Source organism: Ambystoma mexicanum, chromosome 3p (genome assembly GCF_040938575.1).
Source record: "Ambystoma mexicanum isolate Mex_15411 chromosome 3p, UKY_AmexF1_1, whole genome shotgun sequence".
In the NCBI taxonomy this organism is placed as follows: Eukaryota; Metazoa; Chordata; class Amphibia; order Caudata; family Ambystomatidae; genus Ambystoma; species Ambystoma mexicanum.
The window spans coordinates 878373913-878390891 of NC_090925.1; the positions used below are offsets into that span (position 1 = coordinate 878373913).

General features: G+C 47.7%; 1 protein-coding gene across 2 annotated transcripts in view; it reads right to left on the reverse strand.

The window, feature by feature from the left end:
* Window positions 1-16979, reverse strand: part of LOC138581054 (sulfotransferase 1C2-like) — a 371697-nt gene that overhangs the window by 308348 nt on the left and 46370 nt on the right. For both annotated transcript variants that reach the window (XM_069652095.1, XM_069652094.1), the window contains one exon: window positions 13940-14068. In XM_069652095.1, coding sequence (XP_069508196.1) covers window positions 13940-14068 — 129 coding nt within the window. The remainder of the gene's footprint in view (window positions 1-13939; window positions 14069-16979) is intronic.

Consider the following 16979-nt stretch of genomic DNA (forward strand, 5'->3'; position numbering starts at 1 on the left):
GTGGGTGTGCCGATGAGTAGAATCTTAGTCTTACTGGCATTAAGGCAGAGGTCATTGGCGGCACACCATTCCTGGATAGCAGACAGACAGTCAGAGATGAGGGAAGGAGAGGAGGAGGCCGAGGGTAGCCTGAAAATGAGCTGGGTATCGTCCGCATAGCACTGAAAGTTGGGGCAGAGAGCGGCGATGCGGTGGACAAGGAGTGCCAGATACTGGTTGAACAGCCAGGGAGAGAGATTAGATCCCTGGGGAACACCACAGGTGGAGAAAAAGATGTCAGAGAGGAAGGACCCCAGTTGGACCTGGGAGGGTCGATTGGAAAGAAAAGAGGCCAGCCACGCTAGAGCCTGACCAGTGATACCCAGGTTATCATGGAGACGGTTGAGCAGGATGGCATGGTTGACAGTGTCAAAGGCAGAAGAGAGATCGAGCAGAATGAGAACACACGGAGTGTTGGAGTCGAGGTTTCAAGAGCAGGTCCTCACGGATGTTCAGGAGAGCAGTTTCCGTGCTTCTGGTAGCTCTGAAGCCAGATTGATGGTCATGAAGACTACCAACAGATTCAGCATAGAGGTTAAGCTGGGAGATGGCTAGTTTCTCCAGGAGCTTGCCCAGGAAGGGAGTGATGGAGATTGGGCGATAGTTAGCCGGGCAGGAGGGGTCGGAAGAGGGTTTCTTAAGAAGAGGGTGCACAAGGGAGTGCTTGAGGGGGGATGGGAAGACTCCAGAGGCGAAGGAGTGGTTGCAAAAGTCAGCCAGGGCAGGAGCCAGGGAGTCGATGTGGTCCTTGATAGTTTTGGAGGTACAGGGGTGAACCTGTTTAGACGAGACTTTCATAGATCGCACTTGTCTGGAAACCTCGTCAGCAGAAAAAAGGGGAAAGGCAGAGAAGGAGGGAGGAGGGGTGGCTGCAGAAGGGCCAGAGGAAGAGCTGGGAAGAGAGGGAGGGAGGTGATAGGAGGAGAGTGAGGACAGGATGTCCTGAGTTTTAGAGATGAAGTGATGAAGGAAATGCCAGCCAGCTGTAGTAAACAAAAGCTACCACTGGGTGGCTTTTCCTTCATTGGTGCCGGGACTCAGAGGACGCGGACCGGAGACTACAGGCAGAAAAGCTGCAGCTGCATCTCGGTAAGTGCTATTTATTTATTTTTTAAAATAAGCACTAGCTGCGGTTTTTTTTCTAAGTTTTCCGGGCTGGAGGAGCCCGGAAAACTTAGAAATAAAACCGCAGCTTTAAAAACGTTGTATTTATGTTTGCGGTCGCTTTGGAAGCGACCGCAAACATAAATACAAAGTTAATGTGTTTGAAAACGCTGCGGTTTTTCTTTCTAAATTTCTCAGGCTCCTCCGAGCCGGAGGAGCCTGAGAAACTTAGAAAGAAAAACCGCAGCGTTTTCAAACACAACCGCGTTGTGTTGCTGCCTGCCATGGCTATCACTTTGGGTCTCCGGTGCTCCCCCAGCGGAGCACCGGAGACCCAAAGTGAAAGCCAAGGCAGACAGAAACACAACGCGGTTGTGTTTACATGCCGCGGTGTTTCTGCCTATAGCTGATTTCCCATTTGGGGCTCTCGGGCTCCCCACGGGGGGCCCGAGAGCCCCAAATGGGAAATCCTAAATGCTGCAGTGTTTCTGCCTAAATCTGCTTTCCCATTTGGGGCTCTCGGGCTCCCCGTGGGCTCAATCCCAGGATCCCAGGGCTGACCGAGTTTGGATGGTGTGGAGGAGCCCGAAAGCCCCAAATGGGAAAGCAGATTTAGGCAGAAACACAACGCGGTTGTTTACTGCAATGCTAAATGCTGCAGTGTTTCTGCCTAAATCTGCTTTCCCATTTGGGGCTCTCGGGCTCCCCGTGGGCTCAATCCCAGGATCCCAGGGCTGACCGAGTTTGGATGGTGTGGAGGAGCACGACATGGGAGAAGAAACTGCCCAGCACAAGGAACCACGTCCAGAGCATGTGGCAGAAAGGACTATTACACACGCATTTGCAGATCTGCGAGCCAGGCCCACACATGCAACAGCAGCTGCCAAAACCCCTCACCAGGAAGAAAAAGCAAGCAGACATGCACCTGGTGGTAACCGGAGACAACTCATTGACGGCTTAACCCGGGGATGAACGCAAGGAAGCGGCAACAGCAGCGGAAGCAGGACACGCAAGAATGAAAGGGAAAATCCACCTAATATCCACGCTGGAGCAGGGAGGCACAAACCTGAAAAAGAAGAAGAGACGACCCAAGTGTCTCGTGAACATACAAGGTAAAGACAACATGACAACATGATGACGATCGATACAGGAGCATGGGTGAACGGCATGCCAACAAATGTGTTCCGGAAACTACAACCCCAGCCAGACCTCAAAAACATGGAGACCCTACTATTTGCTTACGGCAGCAAGACGCTTCTTCCGATGGTGGGGCAATTCAGAACCGTGCTGAGTAGATGCAAAAAGACAATAAATTCAACAATCTATGTAGTCAATGCAGGCATTAAGTGCCTACTCAGTTGGGAATCAGCTGAGGGACTGGCCCTCATAAGCTTCATCTGTGATATCACTGACTCTACAGACGTCACAAACCTACTCGCCAAGCACCTGAGCATCCTCCAGGGCATTCGATGCCTCAAAGGAAAGCTAATAAAACTACAAATCGACCTTACAGTTCAACCCTGGGCAGTACGCCACAGAAAGACTCTATGAGGGACCTGGTGGCAAAGGAACTACTAGAACTTGAAAAAGCGGGAATAGTCGAACAAGTGTTGGAGCCAACGCCATGGGTGTCCCAGATGGTTGTCACAAAAAAATCCAAGCAACCAGGAAAGGTTGGAATCTGTATAGACATGCGTCTACACAACGCAGCTATAAAAAGGGAAAGCCACATCACCACCACCTTGGACGAAATAATCACAGACTTCACAGGGTCGAAAATATTCTCAAAACTTGATCTCAACACTGGCTACGATCAACTGAAGCTGCACCGAGACTCGAGGTACACAACAACCTTCTCGACTCACCTGGGCCTAAGGCGGTACAAGAGACTCCTTTTCGGTATTCCATCGGCAGCTGAGGTTTTTCAGCAGGCGATCCAAGAGGTGACCCAGGGCATCCCAGGGGTACTAAACGACAGCGACAACATCCTCATTCACGCCAGCGATAGAAAGGAACACATGCGCTGCCTCGAGATGGTCATTAACAGACTGGAAACAGCAGGCCTCACAATACACCAGGAAAAGTGTGAGTTCCTAAAGGATGAAATAACATTTTTCGGATACGTCTTCAACATGGAAGGAGTGTCCGCTGACCCCCAGAAAGTGGCAGACATAAAAGAAGCCTCTCCACAAACTATAGGCATGGAAGTAAGCAGTTTTTTGGGCATGGCCAGTTACTATGGCAGGTTTATCCCTAATCTCGCAACCATGTCAGAATCTCTTAGAGAATTCACCAGAGCAAACGTCAAATGGAACTGGAGCCGCACGTGCGTGGAAGCCTTCGAACGGATCAAGGCATCATTGTCATTGGACACAACCATGGCATACTATGACCCGGCCCTAACAACGGAACTCTACGTAGATGCGAGCCCTGTGGGACTTGGGGCAATTCTAGTCCAACAATCACGGACAGGTGAGACCAGACCTATTGCATATGCCTCCCGTGCACTCACGCCGTCAAACAGCAGTACTCCCACATCGAGAAAGAGGCAATTGCAGTTCTGTGGGGTAGCAGACATTTTCATATATATCTCTACAGTCGAAAATTCAAAACCTACACCGACCACAAGCCCCTGAATCCAATCTTCACTGGGTCTTTATGCCACCCTCCTGCCAGGATCGGGAAGAAGCTACTACACCTCAAGCAACATGAGTTTGACCTGGCATACCACGCAGGGACAGACAACGACAGCAGACTTCCTGTTCAGACACCCAAGGGCCGCAACCCTCTGCAAAGTGGACGAATCAGAGGAAACTGAAGAACACATCTGTCAGATCCTCAATACCATGAAGCCCAGGGCAGTCAACATTGCAGATATTGTGTAGGCTACTCAGAACGTCCCATGCTGTGACATTGTGAAAAACACTAAACTGGCTGTAAATTGGAAATCGTTCCTCCGGCACGTACAAAACCGCACGCCTGCAGCCAAGGACTTTTTCACACAAATGTTCCCAGTACGGCAGGAGCTGTCCGTTACCAGCAAGTGATTGATCTTGAGGGAGGCACGCATTGTAATTCCCATTGGCTTACAAGACAGGATCATAACACTCGCCCACGAGGGACAACATGGAATGGTTCGAACAAAGGCCAGAATAAGACACCAGGTGTGGTTCCCCCACATTGACGCCAAAGTGGAAGAGAGAGTCTCATCGTGCCACCCATGCCAAATAACGGGAGCACCACCAAACCTGAAACCAATCCGGTCAGCGTAGCATGGATCACAAGATGGGAAGCCATCACCTTTGACATTTGCACAGTACAGGAGGAAACTTACCTACTGGTAGCTATCGATGACTATTTGCAATACCCAGAGGTAGAGATAATACCCTGAACAGCGGCAGAAACCGTAATTCCAGCACTCGCCACACACAGACTGCCCAAGTACATTATGAGTGACAACGGATCACCGTTCCAGGGAATTGACATAAGGAGATATTTGGATGACCTACACATCCAATACCACCACATCACACCCAGGTGGCTGCAAGCAAATGGAGACGTGGAGAGATTCATGAGGACAATCAACAAAGTATTACTAATCACCAGGGCTCACTGTCGCAGTCAGGTATCATGCAATCTGCATTGTCTGCCTATTGATGCTTTTTTTTAGGGCCCACAGCCCTGGTGTCCCTTCCCACGCCCTGGGTCCTTGTTGGGCCAGCTCTCCAGCACACGTGACCAGATACAATTTGTATAGCACCTATGTGCTTTTATTAGTGTGTGAAGAGTCCTGTGCTCCATCTGCCAACTGTTGCAGTCGGGTAAGTGTTTGCCTGATCAGCTCCTGCTGAATTTCATTCGTGCTAATTTGCAATTCGCTTTTTCTGCCTATTGCCTCTTTTGTTTGGTTCTCAAGGCCTTCCTGTCCCTCCCTGCTCCCCTGGGTTCCTGATTGGCCAGCCCAAGTGACCTTCTTCAGTGTTTGTCTCAGGACAGGCTTGCCAGGGCATCCAGCAAAGGGTAGCTCCTTTCAGGGCAGCTCATGTTCACTGTTTGTGTCATTGTTGAATGCAGTCCTACTGGAGACAAAAGTTACACTTGGCGGTGGGTTGCTGTTGTCATCACAGGCACCCCTTTCCAAAAGTAATAACTGTGTGGCCGGAGGCCTGTTGGCAGGTGGGGAGTGGGAGTTTGGGGGGCCCCTACCCCTAATATTCCCTCACATGCCCTAAATGTTAATGTGGGTACCAACCTCTGTCACAAAACGCCTCTCTTTACTGTTTTTGGCTAGAGCTCTCTTTTGTCTTTTTCAGGACAGCAACTCCCAGAATGGACATGGGTGCAAAGAAGAAAAAAACCTGAAGTGGGACCAGGGGAATGGAATCAAGAACAAAAAACGGGATGGACTGGGATTTTTCTTGCCAAACAGAGATGAGACACCAAGCTCCTGACCCCAGAGCGGGGTAAGAGGTAAACAGAAAGGAGAAGTAACAGTGTGACTATTGGAGGGACAGAAGGGAGGAGAGAGATGAGGAAAAAGACTGGAGGGTGTGAGAAAAGGAAGAGGAGGGAGAGAATAGAGTAGGGCGTATGGTGGAAAGAGCAGTGTGATCAGACAAGTGAGATAAAGGGAATTTGCAAGTGAGAGAATGAACCTGGTTGTCTGTTACTAGCACATGAACAATTGTCATTTCCTATTGAGAACAACTGGGAAGTGTTAGGTTAGGGACCCAATAGAAGAACCCCAGAAGGAGTCAGATAGATAAGGCTTTTTTTTTTCGGGAACCAACTGTAGCTAGCTACCAGGTAGTAGGGTTATCGATAGTTTCCAAATCTAGGGTTTGGGAAGCCTGGGTTAGGGTGGTGGGATCCCATTCGAGGTAGAGATATGGAAGCCATTAGAGCCATTTTAAGCATTTTGAAGTGAAACCGCTTGAACCATCTTTCAGAGTCTGGGAGTTTCTAAAGCCATCCGTGACCCTGTTAAGTATTCTAACGTTCTCCGCTCGGCACAACCTGCCTGGCTACCAGCTTCTTTGAGCACAAATCATCAACGCTGCAGTACCCCGAAACCACGTTGAACCAGCCGAGACCTCTCACCACCGTAGGCCAGTCTCTGCTTCTCTGCACCTGTGGCCTCTGAGTTTCTCAGTTCAGCTGACCAGACATCACCTGCCATTCCCAGCACCTTCTACCCGCAAGTCGTTACCACTGCCCATCATCATTGGAACACAAAACTGCCTCTCTCTGACTCAAGCAAGCACCCTGGCACCCGGGTTGATGCTGGTAATATTGGCTGGATGCTGTTGAGCCTCAAATACAAGAAACTAAAGTTATTTGAAGTGACTCTGTCCGCTTGGTCTATCTTCAAGGCCCATTATAGACTGTAAGCCCTCTTCTCTATCTTTATTCAAGACATATTCATAAACATTGACATTTTGCTGCAGAAATCTGTGCTTCAGCACCCCTCTCTACAAAACCAGAAGGCCCTTTAGTTTAAATTCTGCTTTCTCTGTGTTTTCCCTTACAAGGGTGTGCAAGTAGTTTATTCTCTAATGGTGTGCATTTTTGTTAGTTTAATTAAAGATCCAATTTTTATAGTCACTGGGTTAGACATTGTTTTAGTTTGATTCCTCTATAGTAGTGTTGTTTGCAGTGCATCTTTGCCAGCTCACACCTATTCAAAATAGTACAGCCTGCACTTGGCCCACGTTACCAAAAGAGACAAGGGAGGTATAGCTGTAGGGCTGTGTCGGTTTCTCCTTTAGGCTTTTGAACACTGCTGGTTTAGTAGCAGTGTGGGACTGAGTAGGTGTTTTAGACACTTCTCATCACTGTATTCCTGCAGAGCACTAGTCATTTCATCACACATCCTCTTGATCACTCATTTTATTAGTAACCATTGAGTGGACAGTCGTGGCAACCTCTACGGTGCTACACACACCACTGGTTCCTCTACTGATGTTCCAAACTCTACCACCTGCTACTTTTGCAGCATTTCTGTAGAACATGATTACCTTCTTAGCTGTGAAGGTCCGCCAACGAACTCATGGGAAATCGGAATTAAAGTATAGGATATTTACGGCGAAGCTAGAATTGGGACAAAAGCTTTATCAGTTTCTTAGTCTTTCAAGATGTTAGTGAGAGCTCACTGTCTCTAGGTTCTCATCAGCCCACATGAGTTCAGGACTTTGAGTCTTTCCAGTTACTTACGCTTACATCAGCCTCTTTTCCCATTCCAAGGAGTAAAGGATTCACTAGCCCCTTAGCTCCTCAGCCTTCTCAGGTTGTCAATAGATGCGAGATTCCAGCAGTCTCAATGGCATCTCCAGCCCTCTCAGGACACAGAGCAAGTATGAGACTTCATCAAACTCAGTGTTTTCTTCTGCTGTCTCAGGATGCAGATTAGGTGTGAAACTCGTACTTCTCATGCTCCTTTGCACGCGTTAGACTGCAGTATCATTAACACTCTGCAGAGATTCTTCTACCACCGATGAAGGTTTTGGAGCTTCCAAATCTCCACTTGCTTCGGCAACAGTGAAGGTGATCAACGGAGACGTTAGAGCAATATTCAGGTAACCACAAAAGTGTTAATGGGCTCAACATAATAGGACAGGAGTAAAGGTGAAACCAAGGTAGGACATAGCTTTGTAAAAACAGTGAGGGCAAAAGAACTGAGATTGAATGGCCGGGCAAAAGGAACAGGCCTAGTCACTGTTGGGGCCATTGCCCTAGTCAAGGTTCAACAAGAATTTGTAAGTAATTTGCCATAAAACAAAATCACTATTCCTATGGTTTCAAGTTCTTTTTTAAGCTGTCATAAATGTAGCCCTTCACTAAGCACAGCAAACCCCTCACTCTCTTTGTGCCTGCAGGTGTTCTCTAGTATCCTTGGTGGATTGCGAATTCTAAAAGATCTAGTGCTAGAAGTGCCAGCTAGCCCCACTCTTGACAGCTTGTTCAGAGGGTTTTAAATGTGGGCTCTGTCAGCTCTCAGCCCAGGCCATCAAAGCTTTCTATGAATTTTGCCCAGTTACTTTGGACTCTCTCCACTGTATGCCCCACTAGCTCCACCTTTCAGCTTCTGATTCACCCCCCAACCCCCTTTCTGTGTTGGTCTGCTTGGCTTGGCGAATGCCGAGTTGGTGTTCTGAACCTCACTGTTCCCCACTTTTTCTTCACCTCACCCCCATCAGAGCTATCGTTCATTTATTTATTGGACATTTGCAAGGCGCCTATACACAAGTGTTTCCAGCTGCCACAAGACAAAGGGGGATAAATGGGGTGGGGGGACAGATGAGAAACAACAATAATAAATGGTCCTACTAGGCCTGTGCAAGTGAGTGACAATCAATTCAGGGGCTAGGGGGCAGGTCAGGGCGGAAGGGCTGGAATAAGGAAAGGGGGGAGGTGAGAAGTGCAGGGAGGCTGGTGCCCCAGGGGCTGGGCAAGTGCTGAGGGGTGCCCTGGAGGCAAGTGCCAGGGGAACCAGGGGAAGGGGGAGCTAGTGAGAGGACGTGGTGGACTAGATTCAGGCTAGCAGGGAAGGGTGTCCAAGGGCAAGTGCTGGTTAAGGGGTACTGGGGTAGACTGGATGAGGATGGCCTGGCCCCTGTAATGCACATAAGGGACCAGTCGCAGCTGCAGGGGGACATGAGCAGGGGAGGGGGAGACGGAAGGAGGAGGAGAAAAGGAAAGTCTTGAGAAGTTTTCAGAAACCTAAGGAGATCTGGCTCAAGTGTGAGAGGAAAAATTATAAGGGAAGCCTGATTAATGTCTATGGCCCTCCAGGCAATTCTATAGTAAGGTAAAAGGAAAGTGGGCCCACTAGACCAGAGATGACGGCTGACTATTATTTAGATCATAGTAGCAATCTATTTATTGTACAAATACAACAAAATTATACAAAAGATATTCAGCAGTTGTGTTCATATAAAATTCAGCTCAACATACCAAAGAACACATCCCTCCATACACTACTCATTCATAACTTCTTCATGCATTCATCATATTCACAAAAGATAGAAACAAAGGAGTGATATATCACGTGGAATTGGCGAATGCTCTCCTGTCCTGAAGAAGGTTGAATACGAAATTATTGCACAAGGGGACCTTTCACCCTTGCTGAGAGAGCTCAACCGAAACATGTTGACAACATTTTTCCAACCCCCTGAATACAGACAGAGGGTCACATCGTAAAATAATAGAATGTGAAATTTATATTTGTTTGACTTGCAATCGTGATATTAACGATATATCACTCCTTTGTTTTATATGAACACAACTGCTGAATATCTTTTGTATAATTTTGTTTGTATTTGTACAATAAATAGAATGCTACTATGATCTAAATAATAGTCAGCCGTCATGATCTGGTCTAGTTGGCCCACTTTCCTTTTACCTTACTCAAGTCTGAGAGGGGCAGTTAGGCCGTTCCAGAGGGAGGCTCCTGCCGAAGAAAGAGATCTACTCCCACTCTCTGCTTGGAGAAGCGTCTGATCTGCAGAGAGTTGGAGCCAGAGGACCAAAGGTCTCTGTCAGGGAGGTATTTAGGGAGATAAAGTTGGATGTAATGGGCTCCCAGGCCACAGAAAGCCTTGTAGATTATGCAGAGGGTCTTGAATTTGATCCTTGCAGCCACCAGTGGAGAGATTTTACGGCTGGAGAGATGCAGTCCCTGGGCTTGAGGCCAAGGATAAGTCTTGCAGCCCTATTCTGGATTAGTTGAAGAGGGTGAATGGAGAAAAGAGGCAGATTGAGGAAGAGGCTGTTGCAGTAGTCCAGCCTAGAGAGAACCAGAGCTCTGGAGACATTGGGCCTTATTATGACGCTTCTGGTCTGGTAAGAATGGTGCTGGTAGGCTCACTGGTACCGTTGTTACCGGACCGGCAGAGTAAAGGTTTGCGAGCCGGCTGCCGTGCGCCCGCAAGGTCTAACCTGGCGGGCGGAACGGCAGCCGCTCGCAGACTTTGACGGTAGCACCGGCACCATTCTGAATGGTGCCGGTGCTACCGTCTTCCCCATTCCCATTGAGTCCTATGGGACTTGAATGGGAATGGGGAATACAATTTTTCCCGTGACTGACTTCCCGGAACGCTGGGGTCGTAATACCCCGGTAATTCTGGGAAGCCAGGTGCTGGTAAAATCACGAGTCCGGCGGCCAGCCTGCCAGTTTTACCGGCACGGCTACTGCCAGGCTCGTAATGAGGCCCATTAAGCTTCTGGGGAAAGGTGAGGAAAGGGAGAATGCCTCTGAGGAGGTGGAGCTGAAAGCTGAACTTCTTGGCAAGGTCTGTGATGTGAGCGGAGAAGGAGAGAGAGGAGTCGAAGATGACCCCAAGGTTTTTTACCTCACACAAGGGTGAGCGGAGGGGGCCAAAGGAGGGCGGCCAGAGCGTGGGAGGGAAGCAGGGAGCAGGCGTCCCAATGAGTAGGATCTCTGGTTTGCTGGCATTAAGGCAGAGATCATTTGCAGAACACCATGGCTGAATGGCAGACAGATATGAGAGAGGAAGACCAGGAGGTAGAGGAGGGAAGATTAAAGGAGAGCTTTGTGTCATCAGCAAACCCTGGAAGTGAGGAGAGAAGGTGGAGATCAAGTGGACCAGAGGGGCCAGGTAGATATTGAAAAGCCATGGCAATAGGATAGAGCCCTGAGGGACGCAGAAGATAGAGAGTGAGGTGGCAGAGAGGAAAGGGCCAAGTTGCACTTGGGAAGGTCAGTTAGAAAGGAAGGAGGTCAGCCAGGCCAGTGCCCGGTCCGTGATGCATAGGGTATCACAGAGACGATTTAACAGGATGGCATGATTGACTGTTTTAAAGGCAGAGAAAAGATTGAGAAGGATCAGAACGGAGGGAGAGTTGGAACCAAGATACGAGAGCAGGTCTTCAGGGGTGTTCAGGAGAACAGTTTCGGTGCCCCTCGATGCTCTGAAGCCCGACTGGTGGTCGTGGAGACAGCCAGCAGGTTCGGTGTGGTGGGTCAGTTGGGGGATGACCAACTTCTCCACGCGTTTGACCAGGAAAGGGGTAATAGGATGATAGTTAGCCAGGCAGGAAGGGTTTGCAGACAGCTTTTATAGGAGAGGTTGCAAAACCGAGTTCTTGAGGGGTTGTGGGAAGGAGGCGGTGGCAAAGGATCTCTTCTTCCTCTCTTTTTTGCACATTCTCACTTATTTCTTTCTACTTTCTGGTCTTTACTTTCTCCAATGCCTCCCTTTCCTTTGTTTGTTCTTACTTCTTCCTCCTGATGGTTCTACTTCTTATATCTTCATCCAGATTCTTATCTTGTTCTCTCCTTTCCTCCTAATTTCTCTACTCCTCCTCATCTCACACTCCTTGCATGCACTTTACTCCCTGCCCTCTACTCCTTTTATTCTGACTCACACTCTCTATCCATCTCAAAACTCCCACCCAAGCCCTGAAGGCCTGTCGCATTCTGTTAACTCTGCTGGGAGCTAATGTCTTTGGTGAGTGTTTGAGTGGGTGCATCTATGGGGGACTCAAGAATACAGCCCACCCGATAAGTCCCCATGGCTACAACTGGAATTGTGGCAGGCTCCCATCCATCAGTCCTCCTCAACCCCAGGTGTAGCAACGGAATCTTATTATCGGTCACTGGCTTGTGTCCAAATGGGCCGATGTTATACCTATTAGCACCACCATCTTGGAATCAGGCAGCCTTGTCATAGTGGACCCCTGAGTCCACAAGTGTCCTCTCTCTAGCAAGCTTGTGTTTTTTATCTTTGTGCTGCTGTTTGTTCATGGGCTGATTGCATTCCTGAAGTCCGCCATCCTGGGGCAAGCAGCAGTTGTGGTCCTCTCCCTTCATCATGAGCATGCATCAAGCGTTTATACCCGTTTGTGTGCAGGCTGTGCTTGGGAGTTCTGTACATGCCATGGTTCCTGGGGCAAATAATGTCTGCCAGTCTCTTCATGGGTCTGATTAATGACACCAGTAAAGAGGCTGGGAAAAGGACCTGGGAAACCATGCAGGGTCACACCCCTTCTCCTTACGGCTGCCCTCTGGCATGGGGGCTTTCATATTGCCTATAGTGTGCAGGTGCAGAGAGCCAGCAGCAAGGTTCCCCGTTTGAGTAGTGCACTGGTTCCCAGTTTGCGCAGTGCACTGTGTTTTGTCCATTGCCAGAGGCAACGATGGACCGGAGGCTGGGACTACCTTTTATGCTGGTGCAAGTACATGCACCGGCACTGCTGACAACAGGGTGCTACAATACTCTCTGTGCTCCTGAGAAGAGAAGCTGTTAGGTCCTTCCTTGTCTACTCCGTCTTTCCTTGGGCCTGGCCATATCTTCCCACTCCTTAAACACTCTACTTCTTCCTAATCCTTTTTTGGCTATCTCCTTAATTCTTTTGGTCATGTATTGCTCTTCATTACTGGTTCTATCGTGTTCTACCCTTCTTGGATCAGTTGGATCAACATCAAGCACCATCTTATCTCAACCACCACCCACCTACAGTGCATGCACTGTCCCGATACCACGTTATTGGGTATGATCTTTTCATGACATTGGGGGTGTCACTGTCTGTCCTGGTTTGTGTCCGATTACCTTATCCAGGGAAGTGGGTGATTCCACCACACTGCCTGCTCGCCAGACCAGAGTGAAGCTACCACCTATGTGGCTGCATCAGAGCACCTCCAGCTGTGGATAACGGGTACGAGTACGCAGCAGCAGAGCGATGCTTGACACTTTGACACCAAGCAGCTGGTCTTATCACCAGCACCCTGCTCCTCCGCCCCCACTATCCGGCCTCATACAAGGGCATTGCCACACTTCCCAAATGCTAACTGAGCTTCTGTTCCCAGGTCTGACCTTTTATCATCAGGACTCTTTCCCACCCGTCTTTGCCCATGATTGGCTCCTCTTTACACTCCTGTTATCCCATTGGCCTATAGGCATCTGCGAGGTTTGGCCAGCCCTGTATTCCCCTAAGTGATGTCAGAGGTACAGATGGGGACGGCATCAGACAGGAAATCAGTCTACCATTTAGAATTGAATTTGTCCCTGCAGCAACAGCATGCAGCTCCGGTTTCTGACATTACCATGTAGTGATTGTGGGCAGGAGACATCACTTCTCTTCATGGGTCCCACGTTGGTCTTCTTCTTTGTATTCTCGGTGTGTTTTTAATTTGGCATTGATCCGCCACGATCACCACAACCATAAGGTGCATTTCACGGGGCGAATTCATCACACCGGTTTGTAATTTTTGTGGCTCCCCTTGGTGGTGCCATTTCACAATGGTATCATCACTGAATCTCTTCTCTTACATACTGTGGCGCTATTGAATCCTTTAGCCTTATCATGATTTTCTCTTGGATTTCTTTCAAAGTGGACCTAACTATTTTAAACTCACAAATTCCCTGTTGCTTCTTAGTGTAAAAAAAAAGAAAAAGAAGAGTGAGTTCAGTTCTGGTCTGTTAGAATATATTGAGCCTTGCAAAACATTTCACTATCAGCTTCCTACCTTAACTGCCATACGGATCACTTGTTTCATGATTGCACATTTTAATATTACATCACCATGGGACCTAGAGGGAGACACCACCTGATCAGAATAGCACAGAAAACACAGCTCGAAATTGCTCTCATGCAGAAATCATCTGGGGCACTGCTTGCAATAGTAACATTCAAGCCTCTGTCTGGCGTTACTTGCCAGGTCACCTGACGATTTCTAGGTCACAATAACCGCCAGTCATTGCCAATTGTGGCTGGCCCTGAAAACCTTAGGTAAAGCACAGACAGACTTATTCCACTCCTCTCTTGGAGATCTTACCAGAGAGCACTGGTTTAGGGGCTACTATCTCGATGAAGGGGTGGCGGTCATAGGTCGGAGCCCTTCTACACATCTGTACATCTCCGTTGTGTTGGATCATATCCACAATCTCCTGCATCCAGGTGGTGCCTGTCACCCCGGAATGGGTGTGTTGGAAAAGGAGAAAGGCAAACAGGGATAGTGAGAATCAGTGTGAAAACATGAATCGAAGGAAAGACATCACTGAATGAGACCAAATACCAAGCATTGACAAAACCAGTAGGATTTGGTTGTCATATGTCAGCTACAATAATGCCATCATATGCAGGCATTCCCGCCATATGGTAAGGTATAACCCCCACATGCAAGGCTGTGTCAACATATGGCCCATGCAGCATCACATGATATATAAAATATCTGCATAAATAAACAAATACATGTGTCGTCATGCAAGGAATCTGTAAGTAAGTTTTAAGTCACAACAGAAATCCATTCTTGTGATGTCTGTTGCATTTCTCACTGACAATATCTTGACTACAACCTATGAAGAAACGTACTTCTTACAATACATCTGAAACTTAAATTAATAATTGATTATAATGACAATAATGATTATAAACTAAAATCAGCAAGATTTGGTTTCCTAGCAAAAATCGCGTCTTAAACACATCACCATATAAAAGCAGTCCATTAGAAACATATGGATTAAAAAAACGTCTTTGCAAATTGAACATTGAGCAAACAGTAGAAATTGGAAAATTGTTCATTAGAATCAATCCTAATTTAAACAGATCTGACAGATGCAGGACTTACTTCATACAGCCCCTTACTCCCAAGAAATCCAAAGTAGGCAAGACGTTCAAACGAAATAACGTAAACAATTTGCAAGAATGTTACCAGGAAACTCGGAGATATACAACTGCATTGTTATAAACCTTGGCAATACTTTAGTGTTCTCCATAAATGATCCTCCCATCCTGTAAGAAAGCCTTCTCATGGTCCTCTATCATGAAGAGTACCTGTCTACAGTTGATAAATAGACTGATTCAAATCAATTAGTCGTAAGAAGGTTTAACACTCAGTTATAAAATTAGCCATCTGACTTGTATGCCTGTAATAGGCCATCTCATTCACTAAAGAGAAGATAGTGTATTGTGTTGCAGATTTAATCTTGACATATAGAGATTTTTTAAGACTCTAAAGAAGATTTAAAAAGAAAAGACAGCTGGCAAAACAGTTGACGAGTGGGAAAGAGAAGAAAAGGAGCAGAGAAAGAAACCAACGGAGGAAAAGGAAAAAAACTCTGTAGCGGGCAGCTGCCTTTAGCAGCTCCCCCGGGCAACTTCACACTGGGCCACAGGTGCATATATATATATGGGATACATTACTCACCGTAATCGTATTTCTGATGCTTGTATCTGCTTAGATTCACATGCTGTGCATAGGCCGACATCTAGTGGAAGCTACAGTTTGTTTTTCGAAACTCGAAAATGGGCGTTGACACAGGGCGTGCCAGTAATACCATCCCTAGTGTGACGTCCACTGTACCCAAGATCCCTCACGCGTCTAGGATCCTCAGATTGTATTTTTTCTGACATGAGGTAGCATGAGGAGTAGCGTGAGTACAAATAATCCAAGCAGATAGATAGAAAGGTAAGACTACAAGCAACCATGCGCCTTCTCTCAGAGGGGAGGAAGGGTGGGTCGCATGTGAATCTAAGCAGATACAAGCATCAGAAATACGATTACGGTGAGTAATGTATCCCTTATGAGGCTTGTCGAATCTGCTTAGATCACATGCTGTGCATAGATTAGCGAGCAGTACCTGAAGAAGGAGGTGGGATGTGAGAAGGGTCATGAGCAAATAAGTGTCTTAGAACCGCTTGTCCCACTTGTGTATCTGCCTTGGAATGGGTGTCAATGCAGTAATGCTGAGTAAAAGTGTGAATAGAGCTCCAAGTAGCTGCTTTGCAAATGGTGTCAAGGGGTACATTTGCAATGAAAGCCAGAGTGGCCCCAATGCCTCTAGTAGAGTGGGCTCTTGGCGTGAAAGGCAGAGTTCTTTCAGAGAGTGAGTAACACAGCTGGATACAGTTAATAATCCACTTCGAGATGGCATCTTTAGAGACATGATCCCCCTCTCTGCCTGTAGCTACGGAGACAAACAGTTGATCTGTTTTCCTTAGCGGTCTGGTTTTATTTACATAGTAGAGGACCGCCCTAAGCACATCTAGGGTGTGTAGTTTCACCTCAGCCGAGCTTTGAGGGTCCTGGAAGAAAGCCGGAAAGCTGGATGGACTGGTTTACGTGGAATTTAGATATAAACTTAGGTGAGAACCTAGGGTGTGTGCGTAAAACCAGTTTGTCTTCATGGACAGTAAAGAAGGGATCCTGCACTGACAGAGCCTGAATTTCACTGACCCTTCTTATAGAAGTAATAGCTACTAAGAAGGCCGTTTTATAAGTCAGGTGTTTGAGACTGCTTTTATGCATGGGCTCGAAAAGGGGTCCCATGAGCTTAGATAGCACCACATTAAGGTCCCACCCTGGTGGTGGGTTCGAAATAGGAGGGTGAACTCTCTTTACTCCTTCCATGAAGGCTTTAACTACTGGTACTTTCCACCACAAGACCTTGTTATGGGAAGTGGTGTATGCCGACAGGGCTGCCAGGTGTACTTTCAGTGAGTTAAAAACCAATCCTGCGTCTAGCAGGTGGAGCATGTATGTAACAACAGTGGAAGGAGTGCAATCAACTGGGTTTATTTGTCTACTCTGGCACCAGATAACGAATCTCTTCCACTTGTCAAAGTAACAGTGCCTTGTGTTTGGTTTCCTAGATTCCTTTAGGTTGTCCATACACCTCTGTGGTAAATTGAGATGTCCGAACTCTATGACCTCAGGAGCCATGCTGCCAGGTTCATTGAGTTGGGTTGCTGATGCACTGTTTGACCTTGGTGCTGGGACAGTAGGTTGTACCAGGCTGGAAGTTTGATGGGCTCGCACACCGCCATTCTGCGTAGGTGTGGGAACCACGGTTGTCTTGCCCACATGGGAGCAACTA